At 40.6% G+C, this 14,417-nt stretch overlaps 1 protein-coding gene across 5 annotated transcripts in view; it reads left to right on the forward strand.

Moving 5' to 3' along the window:
• Positions 1-13,493, forward strand: part of col11a1a (collagen, type XI, alpha 1a) — a 106,214-nt gene extending 92,721 nt beyond the window's left edge. For all 5 annotated transcript variants that reach the window (XM_015056928.1, XM_015056929.1, XM_015056930.1 and 2 more), the window contains 15 exons: positions 543-596; positions 1,026-1,079; positions 2,659-2,766; positions 3,158-3,211; positions 3,295-3,348; positions 4,798-4,851; positions 8,276-8,329; positions 9,146-9,253; positions 10,058-10,111; positions 10,441-10,494; positions 11,281-11,388; positions 12,823-12,876; positions 12,956-12,991; positions 13,097-13,150; positions 13,234-13,493. In XM_015056928.1, the coding sequence (XP_014912414.1) occupies positions 543-596; positions 1,026-1,079; positions 2,659-2,766; positions 3,158-3,211; positions 3,295-3,348; positions 4,798-4,851; positions 8,276-8,329; positions 9,146-9,253; positions 10,058-10,111; positions 10,441-10,494; positions 11,281-11,388; positions 12,823-12,876; positions 12,956-12,991; positions 13,097-13,150; positions 13,234-13,488 (1,155 nt within the window). In that variant the 3' untranslated portion in view covers positions 13,489-13,493. The remainder of the gene's footprint in view (positions 1-542; positions 597-1,025; positions 1,080-2,658; positions 2,767-3,157; positions 3,212-3,294; positions 3,349-4,797; positions 4,852-8,275; positions 8,330-9,145; positions 9,254-10,057; positions 10,112-10,440; positions 10,495-11,280; positions 11,389-12,822; positions 12,877-12,955; positions 12,992-13,096; positions 13,151-13,233) is intronic.
• Positions 13,494-14,417: the final 924 nt, after the last annotated feature.

A 14,417-nucleotide genomic window follows, 5' to 3' on the forward strand; every position in this document is an offset into this window, starting at 1 on the left:
TTTTTTTTTTAACACACCCACCCCCCCCCCCCCAAAAAAAAAAAAAAACGACAAGGGTCGTGATGCAGAGCAGCAAAACGACAGAAATTTATCATAAAATCCATCAGCGTTTACCTCAAGCCTGCAAAAAAACTAAAATCCACTCCTTGCTGTTTGTTTGGGGAAAAGAAGTCAATAAGTTCTTGTTTTCTGATCCACTGAGGGCTCCTTCGTGAAAGGCAGCGTGTATTTTTAATAAGGTTCTAATTAAAAAAAACGGGGATTTTATTAGTTAGCTAAAATCGAGAAGTGTTGCCACGGTTCTATACTGTGTGAAAGATGCAATGAGCTGCCATGGCAGCTCATTGCATCTTAATAAGCAAGTTAGTCAAGCAAATTATTAGAGCAGCTTTCATAATTTAACATTTTCTTAAATTTAAGTCCTAACAGCCTTAAAAATATATAGCTTAAATGAATTTATAGCAACTTGCAGGAAGTCTAATCAGTAGTAGCTCATGTGTTGTATCATGATTCCAAACTGATCTTTTTCTGTGTCTTTTTAGGGTCCTCAAGGTCCTCCAGGAGGTGTGGGCCCCATGGGATCTGTGGGTGAGAAGGTAAGGCCCCACCAGGGCCCTGCAGGGTGTTTTATCTGAAAATGTCGTCATGTGACATGGACATAAAATTCTGCGCTCGCTTTAATGCAGGGGTGTCCAAACTTTTCATAGCACATTCCATAAATGTCAAGTTGAAACTCCTGGATTTTTCTATATAATTATAATTTCAAAGACGACGAAGAGAGAGCTGAGTCAAGAAGCGAAGCTCTCGATTTACCAGTCAGTCTACGTTCATCTATGGTTATGAGCTTTGAGTCATGACCGAAAGAACTAGGTCATGGGTACAAGCAGAACAAAATAAGTTTTTTCCATAATATTTATCATTAAAAGCGCAGACTTTTACCCCAAAGTTTCGTCTGAATTTGAGGACTCTCCATGCACCAGCTTGAATGTTTACCTGTTGAGACGCTGACATTTATCTAACCACAGGGCGAACAAGGGGAGGCTGGAAACCCGGGACCACCTGGAGAGCCTGGAACTGGGGTAAGCATACACCGCCTTTTGCTGTGCCCCTCTGACGAGACGAATACGTCCAATAGCGCCGTCCTACATTTTCACGCAGACGTTTCGGTTCATGCCACAGGCTCTCGGTTCAGACCACTCGTCTGCCGTACACGCGGCTCTGCGGTTGTTTTCGGGTCGGTCGGGTGTCCCAGATTGAATATTCTGCATAGCTTGAGGGCGGACATGAAGCAGCACACAATCTCATGAGAGGGAGGGCTGCTGTGCGTCCGTCACAATAGAAGTAATTGCTACTCGCATTCAGACGGTTGGATCATCTCAGCGTGGCTCCGGCGCTCTGCACAGCTTGTGGACACGTCCTACCAAAATGAGCCTCCTTCCAGACTCTTAAGGCGTAATTAACAGGAAGCGTTGTCTGATGGATCCGATTTAAAGAACTATGTTTAAGAGGGAAAAAAATCTAATCCAAACACCAATTTCTGAGTACATACTCCTGTTAGGCTGAATCTTTTGTTCATTGCAAATTATTGGAAGATGTTTATTTATTTTGTCTGGCTTTTGTTGTTGCTAGATGGAAATTTCAGAGAAGTTAAAGAGGTACAACAGCAGATTGAAAAGGTAGAAAACGAGGGACAGGTGGAGGGCAATACCTTCAGATGGTAAACTTGCTGTTCTCTCCTTTCAGACTCTGCATTTACCTACATTTTACATGATAAGAATGAAAAGTGTGGAAAGTAGAGGAGATATCTGTGGGAAAAGGAGGCGGAGTAAAGCTGGAGCAGCATTAGGCCTTCTGGTGGCCTTTCAGTCCACAAATGTGAAACGTGTGAAGGGTCATGAAGGAGGACCAGTCACTGTGCAGCAGGTCTTAGTAGCTGTAACTAAGTGGTAGTTTCTGTCGGACAAGATCTAAAGTTAGCTTTAAACTTTACATGCAAAATAATTACTTTGGGGGAAGAACAAACTCTATGTACACCAGAGTTATAATTGTTTTGGGTTATTCATTACAGTTTGGTTTTATTTTGTTGTAAATTTTTGTTTGCCTACTTCGGCTGGTTTTAATTAGCTTTAGAGTGTTTTGTAGGTTTTATTGGTTATCATGGTGAGTTTAACAGAAGTAACTGACTGACAAAAAGCTGCTGCAGGAGTCAGAGTCAGCAAGGACAATCTGATGTACAAGTGGTCATTTAAAAAAATAAAATAAAAACGTGCTAATCTCTGTTGGTAACACAAAGACTTTAGGATTATAGCCAAAAAGCAGAAGATGAGGTTCTATACTTTCACAAATATAATGTTCCATAATGTAAATTTTTTTAAACGGCTCATATCAGCTTGGAGGTTAAGTTCCTTATTTATTGAGCTCCGTCGTCTCTGAGTCCATAAAACATCCGGACCTGTCTACTCATTTCATATCTGCAGTGTTGACCGTCGCTGCCCGTTGTGAAACAGTCCAAGATCTTCTTTAGATCCAATATCTGTCAGCAGTCTCTGCCTGCACAGGTTCTTTATTCCCTCCACTGAGTTTAATGTAGACTGAAAAAAAGAAAAACAAAACTCTGCTTCTTTTGATGTTGACATAAGAAATACCCCGTCACTGTAGGGACCCAAAGGTGAGAGAGGAGAGAAAGGAGAGGCCGGACCCCCCGGAGCTGCTGGACCCGCCGGTGCCAAAGGACCCCCTGGAGACGATGGTCCAAAGGGCAACCCTGTAAGTCTGACAGGTTTGCTATTAAAGCCAGTGAAAGTGTGGCTCCTCATGCTCAGGCACAATCTGCTGCTTTAGAAAAAAAGTCACACACCTCAAAGGTGGGTCATTTTACCCAGTCTCATATTCAAGAGCTAAAAAGCCTTTTTATTGAGGGAGATTAGATTTTATGCCTGCATGGTAATGGGAGGCAGTGGGGTCTCTTGGATTTGCAACATCATCATTAAGTTCATTACATTACCTTCACAGGTTGTAACCAAGTACGCCAGGACGAAATCACGACCCAAACTACCTCCCACATTCCAAATGCTGTTTCCAAGGAAATTATTTCTCAGCAGCTGTTCCTCTGGTGTTCTTTTTAACTCTTTTTAACTTTTTTTTCCCTCTCTTACAGGGACCTGTTGGGTTCCCTGGAGACCCAGGACCCCCCGGAGAGCCAGGTGTCGCTGTAAGTATGAAAACACACCGCTTGCTTTGTATGAAAAGCTGATTTCTTTTAGCCTTTTTTTTTAACCTGCGCATGAATTACAGGGTATTGATGGAGAAGCAGGAGAGAAAGGAGAGGATGGTGAGCCCGGTCAACCTGTAAGTTATCAATACTGTTTATTAGTTAGAATGAATGAATTATTGAATAATATCTGTTACTTAGAACCATAATAAGGACGCACGGGAATCAAATTATCTCTCAAATTTTCACTGTGTATATTTACTGAAGTTTCTCATCATGATATCACAAGGCTACTCTTGGTAAAGATTAAAATAATATCCATACTTTGTAGATCTGTTGTGTGTAATTAAAAAAGAAAAGCAAACAGCAATGAGCTCATGTTGTGTAAAAATAACAAATCACAGCTTTTATTGAATCAGCTTGAAATGACGCCTACAAGGCTGCAAAAAAAAAAGAAAAACGAAAACATAATAATTATAGTAAAAATGTATTCTGAGAAGTGACTGTAATACAATATTCATTTTACTTTGTTGCAAACTATGAAAAAGGTCATTACTGACAAACCTTGGTTCCTGTGATGTAGTTGACATGATTTTTATTGTATTTCACTATCAAAATTGAAGAACAATCGTTCAAAAATAAACATATAACATTTAAAATGTATCAATCTAGAATCAAAATGCCCTTTCTCTGTTTCTTTCTTGAAGGCATTGGTTTGTCCTCCATTTTGAAAGGAACAAAACATATTTATTAATTTGATTTAAAAATGGTATTTAAATAACAAACTTAAAATCAATTGTAAAAGTTTTCTTTTTAATCTGCAACTACAAAAATATATAATTTTCTCACCAACAACTGCTTCACGTCCAGGAAAGTCAGCTTACTGGACGTTAGCATTAAGCATGGTCTTTAAGCAAGCTAAAGCCAGATACATACCTACATTTTTTCTCCAACACAGAAATCTTCTCAGTCACAAGTCTGATAATAGTTATTATTTGTACAAAGTTGATATTTTAAGTCATAAAGTAATCTAAAAAATATATGAACCTGTTGGTTTTCTGGTTCTGTGGCAGATGCTACACACACAGTTAAGCTAACAGTTGACTGAACCAAAATGTTTAGGTAGGATCTGTAACCTTAAAAGCCCTGTTTAGATGAATATTTCATGGTTAAAATATAAATAGTCTTATTGGTAATACTTCACATCCTCCAAAATCCCTTTTTAAAGTGTATTTGTAACTTTGGAGTCATCTTCTCATACTAAAATAATGTAAAAAGATGATTTAGGCAAAAATAAATAAATACATTTTTGGCAAAAGCTTAAACCATCTTTTTAGGAAGCTGTTAGTAGGAAAAAAATACACAAATGATGTCAATTTCTGACCAGCATAAATCTTGAACAGCTGCTATCATTGCCTGCACTTTACTGGAAAAATAACAGCATGAAGAAGTGCAGCCATTTATCAAAGTACGAGGTACTGTTATTGACGGTGTCAGGGTTACTGAGCTGTTACTGTCCAGTGAGCTGTGTGATTTAATGATCCATGAACCCCTCTCATCAGTCTTTGTTGCACGCTTGTTTTCAGGGACCCCCGGGTCCTTCTGGAGAGGCCGGTCCACCTGGCCCACCTGGCAAGAGAGTAAGTCCTTGGCTCTTCTAGCTCTTTTCCTTCCAGTAAGTCGTGTCTGTGCGTCATTGAATGTGCTTCCAGCCACATTCAAGTCTCGACTAGACACCGACCTAGTTGCATAATTATTAATACTTAAAAAGTTGATTCTCCTGATCAGTAAATTCTTTGGTTAAACAATACAAAACGTATATTTTAATTAAAAAGATGATTTCGCCGCGCGTCGGTGGGCAGTTTTACGCCAACCCCCCGTAGCCAGCGGTTGAATATTGCTTCGTCTGGCAGCAACTTCAACTCAACAACCCAATTTGGCTCTAAAGCTGGAGAGATTCATTCTCATTAAAGGCAGAGTGGCAAAAACAAAGTGGGTGATTTATGGGGTCAAGGTGTTACGCTATCAGTGAGGTAAAGCTTTTTTAAAGCCCACGAAGAAATGAATGTCAGGATGTGAAAATCATGAATCATTTTTTTTTCTTCCACTTTGTGAGAAATTGAAAGGCTTACTAAAAGGGGGGGAAAGAAGGGAAAAGATCACAAAAAGAGGGCGAAAATGGAGTTTATGTCATCGTTTCAGTGGAAAAAAAGAAGAAAAAAGATGTGCAGCAAGTCTGACACATTATTGATCCGGCGGCCGCTTTGCCGGACAGCATCTGCAAAACAGAAGCATGAGACGCGTCTTGCAAAGTGGTTACGAGGTGATTAGGAAAGAGGCGCAGATTCAACAGCTAATAAAAACAAACAATAAAAGCTCTGACTGGCGAACGTGTTCATCGCGATACAATCATCTTGTCACGCAGTGTGTCATTTAACGTGACGTGGGCGCTGTCCCGTTTAAAGCTTTTAATCATCTTTGAAGAGCAGATCTTAAAACGTCAACAGATGCGACTCACCCCAATTAACACGTACCCTAACAAGCACAGTGCTACCAATCAGGAGGGATTCCTGACAGAAACACCACCAGATCTCCACCTTTAAGCCATTATGGTGCCATTTTTTAACTTTTTTCTTTTTAATTTTGTTAGTAGCGGTGATGGTGTTGATTTCCACACACATAAAAGCAAGAAAAATGAAAAAAGTCTGCCAAAAGTTGCAGAGAAATCTTTTGGCATTAATGACGATCAAAGTAAGATATTCAGCGCAAATATAAGTTAATTAGCTCAAAATTTTATTTCCATTTATCTTTGAAAACAAATTAGGAGAAATATTATTTTAGAGACCTAATGGCACCTACACAGGAAATTAAAAACTCTAAGAGCCCAGTCGTCTGCGATAATGTTGGATGACTGCTTGTGATGCAAAAATGTATTTTGAAAAGTCATCACAATACTTTATATGCTCTTTAGTGAACGGAAGTATCTAGAAGTCCCACTTTCTTACAGAAGAAGTAAACGTTTTTCTCAAGAGCCCCTTTTTAAAATTCATTATTAGCTTTTGAAAAAAAGAAACAGACATTTATTTAGGTTTTATACTTTTAAGACCGCAAAGTTATCTTTCTCTTGGTTTTAATCTTGTACCAACCAGGAAGACACTAGTATATTAAAATCTATTGGATTATTAATTCTCACTCCATTGTGTCAGTATATCTCACAAATTATTTGAGTTTGTAAATTCACCAAACTATCCAAACATTATGATGAAAGTTGACATAGTTGCTACAGTAGCAACTTTTTCTCATGTATATTTGCAGCTTATTTTCCATGTTTGTACAAAAAAAAAAATACAGAAGAAGAAGAAGAAGTTACTCACCAAAGTTAAAGATAAAAATGACATTTTTTTTTGGTCCAATGAGAAAATGTGCATGTGCTGCATTTTCTAACCAAGGCTGATTGCTTCCCCATTGCGTGGACAGAAATCTGTATTCCATTTATTATCATGGTATAAACTTACGCAGCACCTGAACGGCTGGGGGGGATTACAGTGAGGAAGGAGCTATTTTGTAATCACACACAGGTCTTAGGTGACCAGTACTCCTCTGCTAGTCTGTCCTTTGAATGTGTAATTTCTAAGATTTTTTTAAATTTTTTACCTTTTGAATTTCCTGCTGTCTCTTCACTTTGCCCATAGCAACTATGTGTTTCGAAACGATTCTTGAGGCACGTTTAATTTCTCAAGCTCGCGTGCGCATTTCTATTTCTAGTTTTACTGACAGTCCTGCACTTTTTATCTGAAGAAATGTTATCCAGTGAAAACTGTGGTAATCAGCATTTGAAGCACAAACCCAGTAGGACGACCCAAAAAAAAAAAAAAAAAAAAAAAAAAAGGGGGGGGCTTTTGGGGGGAACCTTGACATGAAGAGCACACCTTACGCGCCGCCGTCGTCTTGACACGCGGCGGCAGAAACGGTCCTTTGTGCTGATGAAGAGCCTGCCTCTTCACCACCAGTGAGAGGTACAAATCAGGAGAAGATGAAAGCTCCGAGACCTGAAGAGAGCTCGCATTATGGGCTCTCAGTCAACAACACTCAGCCTGCCCGTCGGCCAGATCAGAGCAGAATCATGGCGGAGGGCGGTTTTGAAGATGGAGACTAGAGGCGGAGTTGAAAGGGATCCTCGAGGCCAGGAGAGAGAATCTGACCGGGGGAGAAGACGCGGCCACGCCGGCGTGATTGAAGAAGGCCGTGCGTTCCCGTTTGAATCTCTCAGCTTGATTGTGTGTTTCTGTGGGGCGGACAAAGGACACTCACTCCGATGGATCTTGACATAGCTGAAGCGGCGCATGTTTGATGTCACCGGGTTACTTGAAGACTGTTGCTACTTTGCATTTATCAACTGGGACAAATAGTCAGAAAGAAATCTAATAATAAAGAAGGTAAAAATACCAAAACACTTGGAAGCTCAGGAGACAGTCCAATGAAATCTCTTGTAATAAACGTCCTGGGGTTTGTTTTGTTTTGTTTTTTATCTGATATTTTATGTTTTGTACTTTAAACTGCCTTGTTCCTGAAATGTGCTGCATTAAAAACTTGCCTTGGTTTTTTTTTCTCCTCTGCTTTTCAGTTGCTAAAAGCAGCTACATGGAGTATTGAGCCTTAATAAAAAAGAAAAAGACATTAAGCTTTATTTTGCTTTTTAAAACATTCGAGTTAGATTCTGAAATTGAGATAAAACGCATTTCTAGTGTTTGATCCTTAGATAGATTATGTGTCCATGTATCAAATCTGTTCATTTTTGTAATACGACTAAAGCATATAGCAAACCAGTTGGTTGATTTTTTTATGTTTTTAATCCACTTTTTTTCACTCAATTCTGATTTAGTTTTATTGAAGCGTGACTGTAACCTGCGTGACTGTAACCTGCAGCTGCAGACTGGCTGCAGGACAGTAACATACCTACTGTACTGCACTGTCACAGATCTGAGAAGACCGTCTGCTTACATGCATGTTGGGGTTTTACACTGTCGTGTTGAGAAACTAAAACATTCTCCTCTGGCTCCTCAGGGACCTCCTGGAGCTTTAGGAGCCGAGGGCCGGCAAGGAGAGAAGGGCGCCAAGGTAAGAAAATCCCTGCACGCTTCAGGCGAGAGTCACCTGAGCTGAATTAAATGTTAGTGTAGTTTAACTTCCATGACAGATTACATGGAAATAAACATATGTTGCAGTAAAATGTTCTTTGCTCTGACCAAAGAAAAACAGCGACTCGAGTCTGATACTTAAAGATAGTTTTTGCGATCCTTCGGTACTTTTGTTCATTAATTTAACAGCTGCTACAAAAAGCTGGAAACGATACAAGATGGAGAGCAGTGCAGCTGAATGCAACCGCGGCAGCAAGTCCTGTGAAAACTGTTGAGAGCGTTGTCGTAGTCTCTGCTCACTTCTCAGCCCAGACTTGATTTCCTGTAACTTTCCTCCATGTTACAGGACGCATTCAGCTATTCTTGTTCCCACTCTGAGCCTTATTTAAAGCATCACAAGCACATATTATTTCAGACCCTCGCTTACTTGTTGACACTTGCCGGGTATGCAAACTGCATATTTATTTTAAACTCTGCGCAGGCTGTGGCTGAACTCTGATAAAATGAAAAAAGAAAGGAAAAAAAAACACTGTGTTGACAACAAAGTACCAGAGTTGTTTATGGTTTGCAGTTTTTTTTGTTTGTGTGTTTTTTTAAGGCCATCACGCATGCTGTGTTGATGGCTACAGTGCTCCTTTATGTCCTGTTATTTTGCTCTACATTCATATTTAAATACATGCCAGCAGCTTGTTTAGATTTTGGGCTGTCCTTTCAAATGTTAGATCAGACATGAAAATATTATTTGTGTACATGTCTAGCGTCCTGTTTTGATTGTTTTTTCTATATCCACATGCAGGGTGAAGCGGGCGCTGAGGGCCCAGCTGGTAAAACAGGACCCGTTGGACCCCAAGGACCTCCTGGAAAGCCCGGTCCAGAGGGTCTGCGTGGAATCCCTGGCCCTGTGGTGCGTCACCGTTTACAGGCTTACAAAGCCTTGATTTTTTTTATTTTATTTTTTTACAATTTGTTCCATTTTAAATGAAAACTCCAGTGTGTTATACTGGGATTTTATCTTGCAGACAAAAATGCAGCATACAGTAATTGTGAAATTGAAGGGTAGGACTTTATTTGAAGGGGTGTGCATAAGACTGACAGGACACTATCATGAACATGAATGTTTATGACACTTTTAACGCAAAGCTGTACTAAAACTTGCATTAAAAGTCCATTAAAAGTGTCAACTTTGCATTAGAAGTGTCATCATTTACCAAATGACAGCATTATGTCGCACCCTTCAAATAAAGTGTTTCCTGATAAAAACATTTTCACAAGTAAAAATGTAAAAACTGTGTTGGGCATTTGGACTCAGCCCCACTTACCCCAGCGCCCCTAAATAAATCAATTAGAATCAATGCAAATGTATCGTTTCTCTTTCTCTTCGGTTAGTTCATCACATAAAACCCAAACAAAATCCAGTGAAGTTTGTGGTCAGAACATGACAAAATATGAAAATGTTCAGTGAATACTTTCACAGGCCGACTGAGACACACACACACACATAAAAGTACCGCGAAGGCATGATGATAGACTTCATGGAATAATCGATACTCCCATTTGGCTTGTACTTTAGTTTTACTTGTTTATTTCAGCACACTTTTCCTCCCTGTTTGGGCTATTAATCATCGAGTCGCACACAGGAAATCAATGGCAGAGCGGTGAAAATACAGCAGCCCCATGATGCTCTCTTCAATTGAATGGTTTTTCACAGGGTGAACAAGGGCTGCCCGGTGCTTCAGGACAGGACGGTCCACCAGGTCCGATGGTAAGTATTCAGAGTCCGTCCCGTCGTCTCTCGCCTGTCTGGATTTATCCCTGCCACCAGTTCTCTCTCTCTCTCTCTTTCTCTCTCTCTCTCGTCTGTGAGCTTTTTGGACCCACAAAGTCCCAATAAAAACGCACGTTGACCTCACATTTTATGGATTTGTCTTGTCTGAAAAGCCTTTTTTTATTCAATGTCTTTCGTCACGCTTTCCTTTTTTCCTCCACACCTTTTCCATCGGAGTGTTTTCCCTAATTGCTCCGATCGATTTTTTTTTTTTTTTTTTTTTCCCCTTTTTCTCATCGTAACATTTCAATGTGTTCGTCCTGCAGGGTCCACCAGGTCTGCCAGGCTTGAAAGGCGACCCCGGCTCCAAAGGTGAAAAGGTGAGTCCGTTTTTTTTGTTTTTTTTCTCTCCTCCATTTTCTTGTATCCATTTGTAAGCTTGTCTCGTCCTAAACTTAAGATGTTATTTACAAAAACCTCTCTGTAGCAGCCTGGTTCAGAACACCATTGTGGACTTTATGCATCATCTCAGAATAATTGCCATGTTTTCTTCGAAAGGGCTTCAGGAAAGACTTTTATTTCTTTTTTCTTTTTGTCTCCTTCCCTGAAAAAGAAAATGTTTTCATGGGATTGAAAAAGCAGCTGAATATGATGCATCACTCCAATCTGTCCAATCTTTCTATTTTCCTTGCTCCTACTGTCACATTTGTTGGTGAAGAATAACTGCTAAGGATATTCAGACAGGGCACATTACTCTATCTAAATTGCCTCAAACGCCCTGACATGATGGCTTGAAAGAAACTATTTGGAAGCACACAACAGAATCTGAGTGTGTGTGTGTGTGTGTGTGTGTGTGTGGTCTTCATCTCTAATGCAGTTGAATCACAGGACCCGGCTGGAGCTTGCTTATTTCAAAAGTCCTTGGATCTGTGGTGTGAAACGACCTTTGCGTTTCCACCGACTTTCTTTCATACGTGTTGCCGAAGCGGCATCTCTGTTAACACGCTTAGTGTTTCTCTCTCTCTCTCTCTTGTGAAAAGCAACTCAGACTGCAGGTATTTTTATTTTGTTTCTCGTTTGATTTGACTGTCTCGTGTGTGTGTGTGTGTGTGTGTGTGTGTGTGTGTGTGTGTGTGTGTGTGTGTGTGTGTCTTTTCGCTCTGCAGGGTCACCCAGGTTTGATCGGCTTGATTGGACCCCCTGGAGAGCAAGGAGAGAAGGGAGATCGAGGTCTTCCCGGACCCCAGGGCACTCCCGGTGGCAAAGGTGACTCTGTAAGTGCAGCTTGGCCTTCAACTCGTACTACCTGTATCCCGTTCGCCCTTCCAGCTGTGGCTAAAGGTGGAGACACGGTCACTGCTGTTTGAACTCTGCTGCATATCTAAGTCCTACAGCAGCCACTCTCAGACTTTCTATCTACTTCTTCTCGGCTGCAGCTGATGACATCATCGCTGTTTTTAGACCGTCTTCAGAATGTGTTGGACTATTACAGAAGCACTAGTCGAAATGTTGTGGCCAATTTCCGAGCTTTGGTTTTTGTAAAGCTTAGACGTCCCGGTACCAATTCTAGTTGATGCTGATTATTTCTCTTTGGGAGCTGCAGTAGCAGAAGATTTAGGAACAGTGTTACTTTTTCTGGCCGTCCTGCTATGAGCAATCATTAATCATTCATATTTCAAAAAATACATTTATATTTGTATCTTAAATAAGTAATGAATAAAGGTAGTGCTAGCAAACAGCATGGTTAGCGTGGCTAGAATTATTAAAGTCAAAAGAGGCTATTAGTCGTGTTGAGCCTCTCTTTTACCTGCTGGAAAAAGTCTTGCTCTCTCTCACCTTCTCGCAGTACTGCAGACACATCTGGACATTTCGGAGAAAACACAGTTTTGTCTGAACTGCGTCTGGAATCAGCTAACTTTGAGCCTTCAGTCAGTAACAACATCCACAACGAAGAGTTGTCAGCACAGTAGCATAGCCTGATGGAAACAGGATGAGTTTCTCACCATTCAGTCACCGATTAGAACTGTTCAAGCTACAATTCTTGCGATTTTCTCTGTCGCAAAATGTATCTAGTTGTAGTTCAGTAGTTTAATATTACATGTTTGTTTGTTTTTTTCCTTAATCTTCTCACAGTCTTCCTGAAATGTCTATAGGCAACATCCATGTACAAGCCTGGGATTATTCTCAGTTTATTAAATGTTTTCAGAAGCGACCTCACACACCGGATCACTCTAAGCTACAAGTTTGTTCTTACAAAGCCGCCGCCGTATTAAAAGTTCTGTTTTCAGTGATAACTGTTGAAAAGCAGGTGAAACGTCTGGTATAACATCAGCCTTGGTCCAGTTTTACAGGAACCTTTCTGTAAAACTGAACTAAGTATTGCCTTTCTTTGCTGTGGTAAGAAGCCGAGATGTTGTATTTTACTAAAGGGCTTAAGAGTTTTATTCCCGTTTAATTTTAGAATTGGATTGAAGGTCCTGTTTCATTATTCCTCTCTTGATAAGGTAATGACCTCACTGATTCAAATGGAAACGGCTCAATATTAGAATTTAATTTGCTTTCTTTTCATGAATACTAACATTCATTTAACCTCTTCATTTATGCCAGAGTTTGTTTTTTGTTTTGTTTTGTTTTGTTTCCAGCTCTCATTACAAAAGCCTCAGACTGAAATTTATTTTGTATCTATTGACAATCTTTTTGTGTTTCAGGGTATCAGTGGAGCTGCTGGTCCCCTTGGTCCCCCTGGGCCCCCTGGTCTACCTGTATGTATTATATTTCATAGGATGTATATTTATTTCCTGTATAGAATACCAAACTCCTGTTCTGTCCCTTGTGACCCAGGGCCCTCAAGGTCCGAAAGGAGCCAAGGGTTCAAGTGTAAGTACAAACTAAGCTGCTACATGTAGCCTATATGTATTACCAGTTAGCTTTCAAACCAGTTGAATAATCCATCTTCCGTATGTCTTTTGTTTTCCTCTCCAGGGTCCCGCTGGTCCAAAAGGAGACACTGGTTCAATAGGTCCTCCAGGTCCTCCTGTAAGTGACTTTAGTTCTTCTTCTATTTCGATCAACTCTACACAAGGCCGGGTCGTAAACCTAGCCACGCTGTGTGATACCAGGGCCCACCGGGTGAGGTCATCCAGCCCCTTCCCATTCAGTCGCCCAAGAAGACCAAGCGCTCCAGTGACATGCAGTCGGACGCCGCCGGCACCTTTTCGGATTACGGCGAAGGCATGGAGGACATCTTTGGCTCTCTCAACAACCTCAAACAGGACATAGAACGGATGAAATACCCCATGGGCACGCAAAACAACCCGGCCAGAACATGCAAAGACCTCCAGCTGTGCCACCCCGAGTTCCCCGACGGTGAGTAATCCACGGCTTTCAGGTGTGGCCGACAAGTCAAAGGTTTGCGCACTTCTGCTAATTCCTTTTGACGAAAATAAGTCTTCAGTCATTTTACTGGCTTGGTTTTATGTCCAGTGGAAGGAGGAACCACATTTTGTCATGTTACAACCACGAATCTGTAGTTTTTCTACATGTGAGAGACGGGCTTAACGAGCAGACCTTCAGCACAAAGCACATAATGCTTGTCTGTTAGTTTGAAAATAGCTTATGCTATTGGACAGAGAGCATATTTGAATGCTGATTTTCATGTTTTGCCACAGGTTCTCAAATGGGTTCAGACCTTAATGTTGACTGGACCATTCTAACACACAGATATGCTTTGAAGAACTCGTGTTTTGTAGCTCTGGCTGCGTGTTTAGTGTCACTGTGTTGCTGAGCAGTGAACCTCCTACCCCGTCTCAAGTCTGTTTCAACTTGTAACAGGTTTACCAAGTGGATGGTGTGTTCAGGGTGCTTTTTCTTGCTAGGACAAATAAGTTACAATGCGACTTGTCTAACCCAGGCACCCACATAACTTATGGCAAACTTTAAATTGAAGTTTTTACAGCGTTCTTTCAACAACGGCTCCTTTTGCCGCTGTGTCTGACTATATGCAGATGACCTTGTTTTGGTAGGCTGGTAAAACTCTTTACATTTTCAGATGATAAATGAAGTTAGGCTTGTCACAATAACATGTTTTACTGGACGATAAATTGTCCCAGCAAATATTGCGATAAACGATAATATCGTTGTTTTGAGATATTTTCTCAGGTAATGATTTGATAATGGGATAATAATGCAAGTTTGTCCTTTCAAAGACCAATAAACATTAATAGTGTAAAGAACATTAAAAACAGAAATAGGGCTGAAACGATTCCTCGAATGATTCGAGTACCTCGATTACTAAAATTCCTCG

The sequence above is a fragment of the Poecilia latipinna genome, unplaced genomic scaffold (assembly GCF_001443285.1).
Source record: "Poecilia latipinna isolate Pla-1442-1.1 unplaced genomic scaffold, P_latipinna-1.0 Scaffold1418, whole genome shotgun sequence".
Lineage (NCBI taxonomy): Eukaryota > Metazoa > Chordata > Actinopteri > Cyprinodontiformes > Poeciliidae > Poecilia > Poecilia latipinna.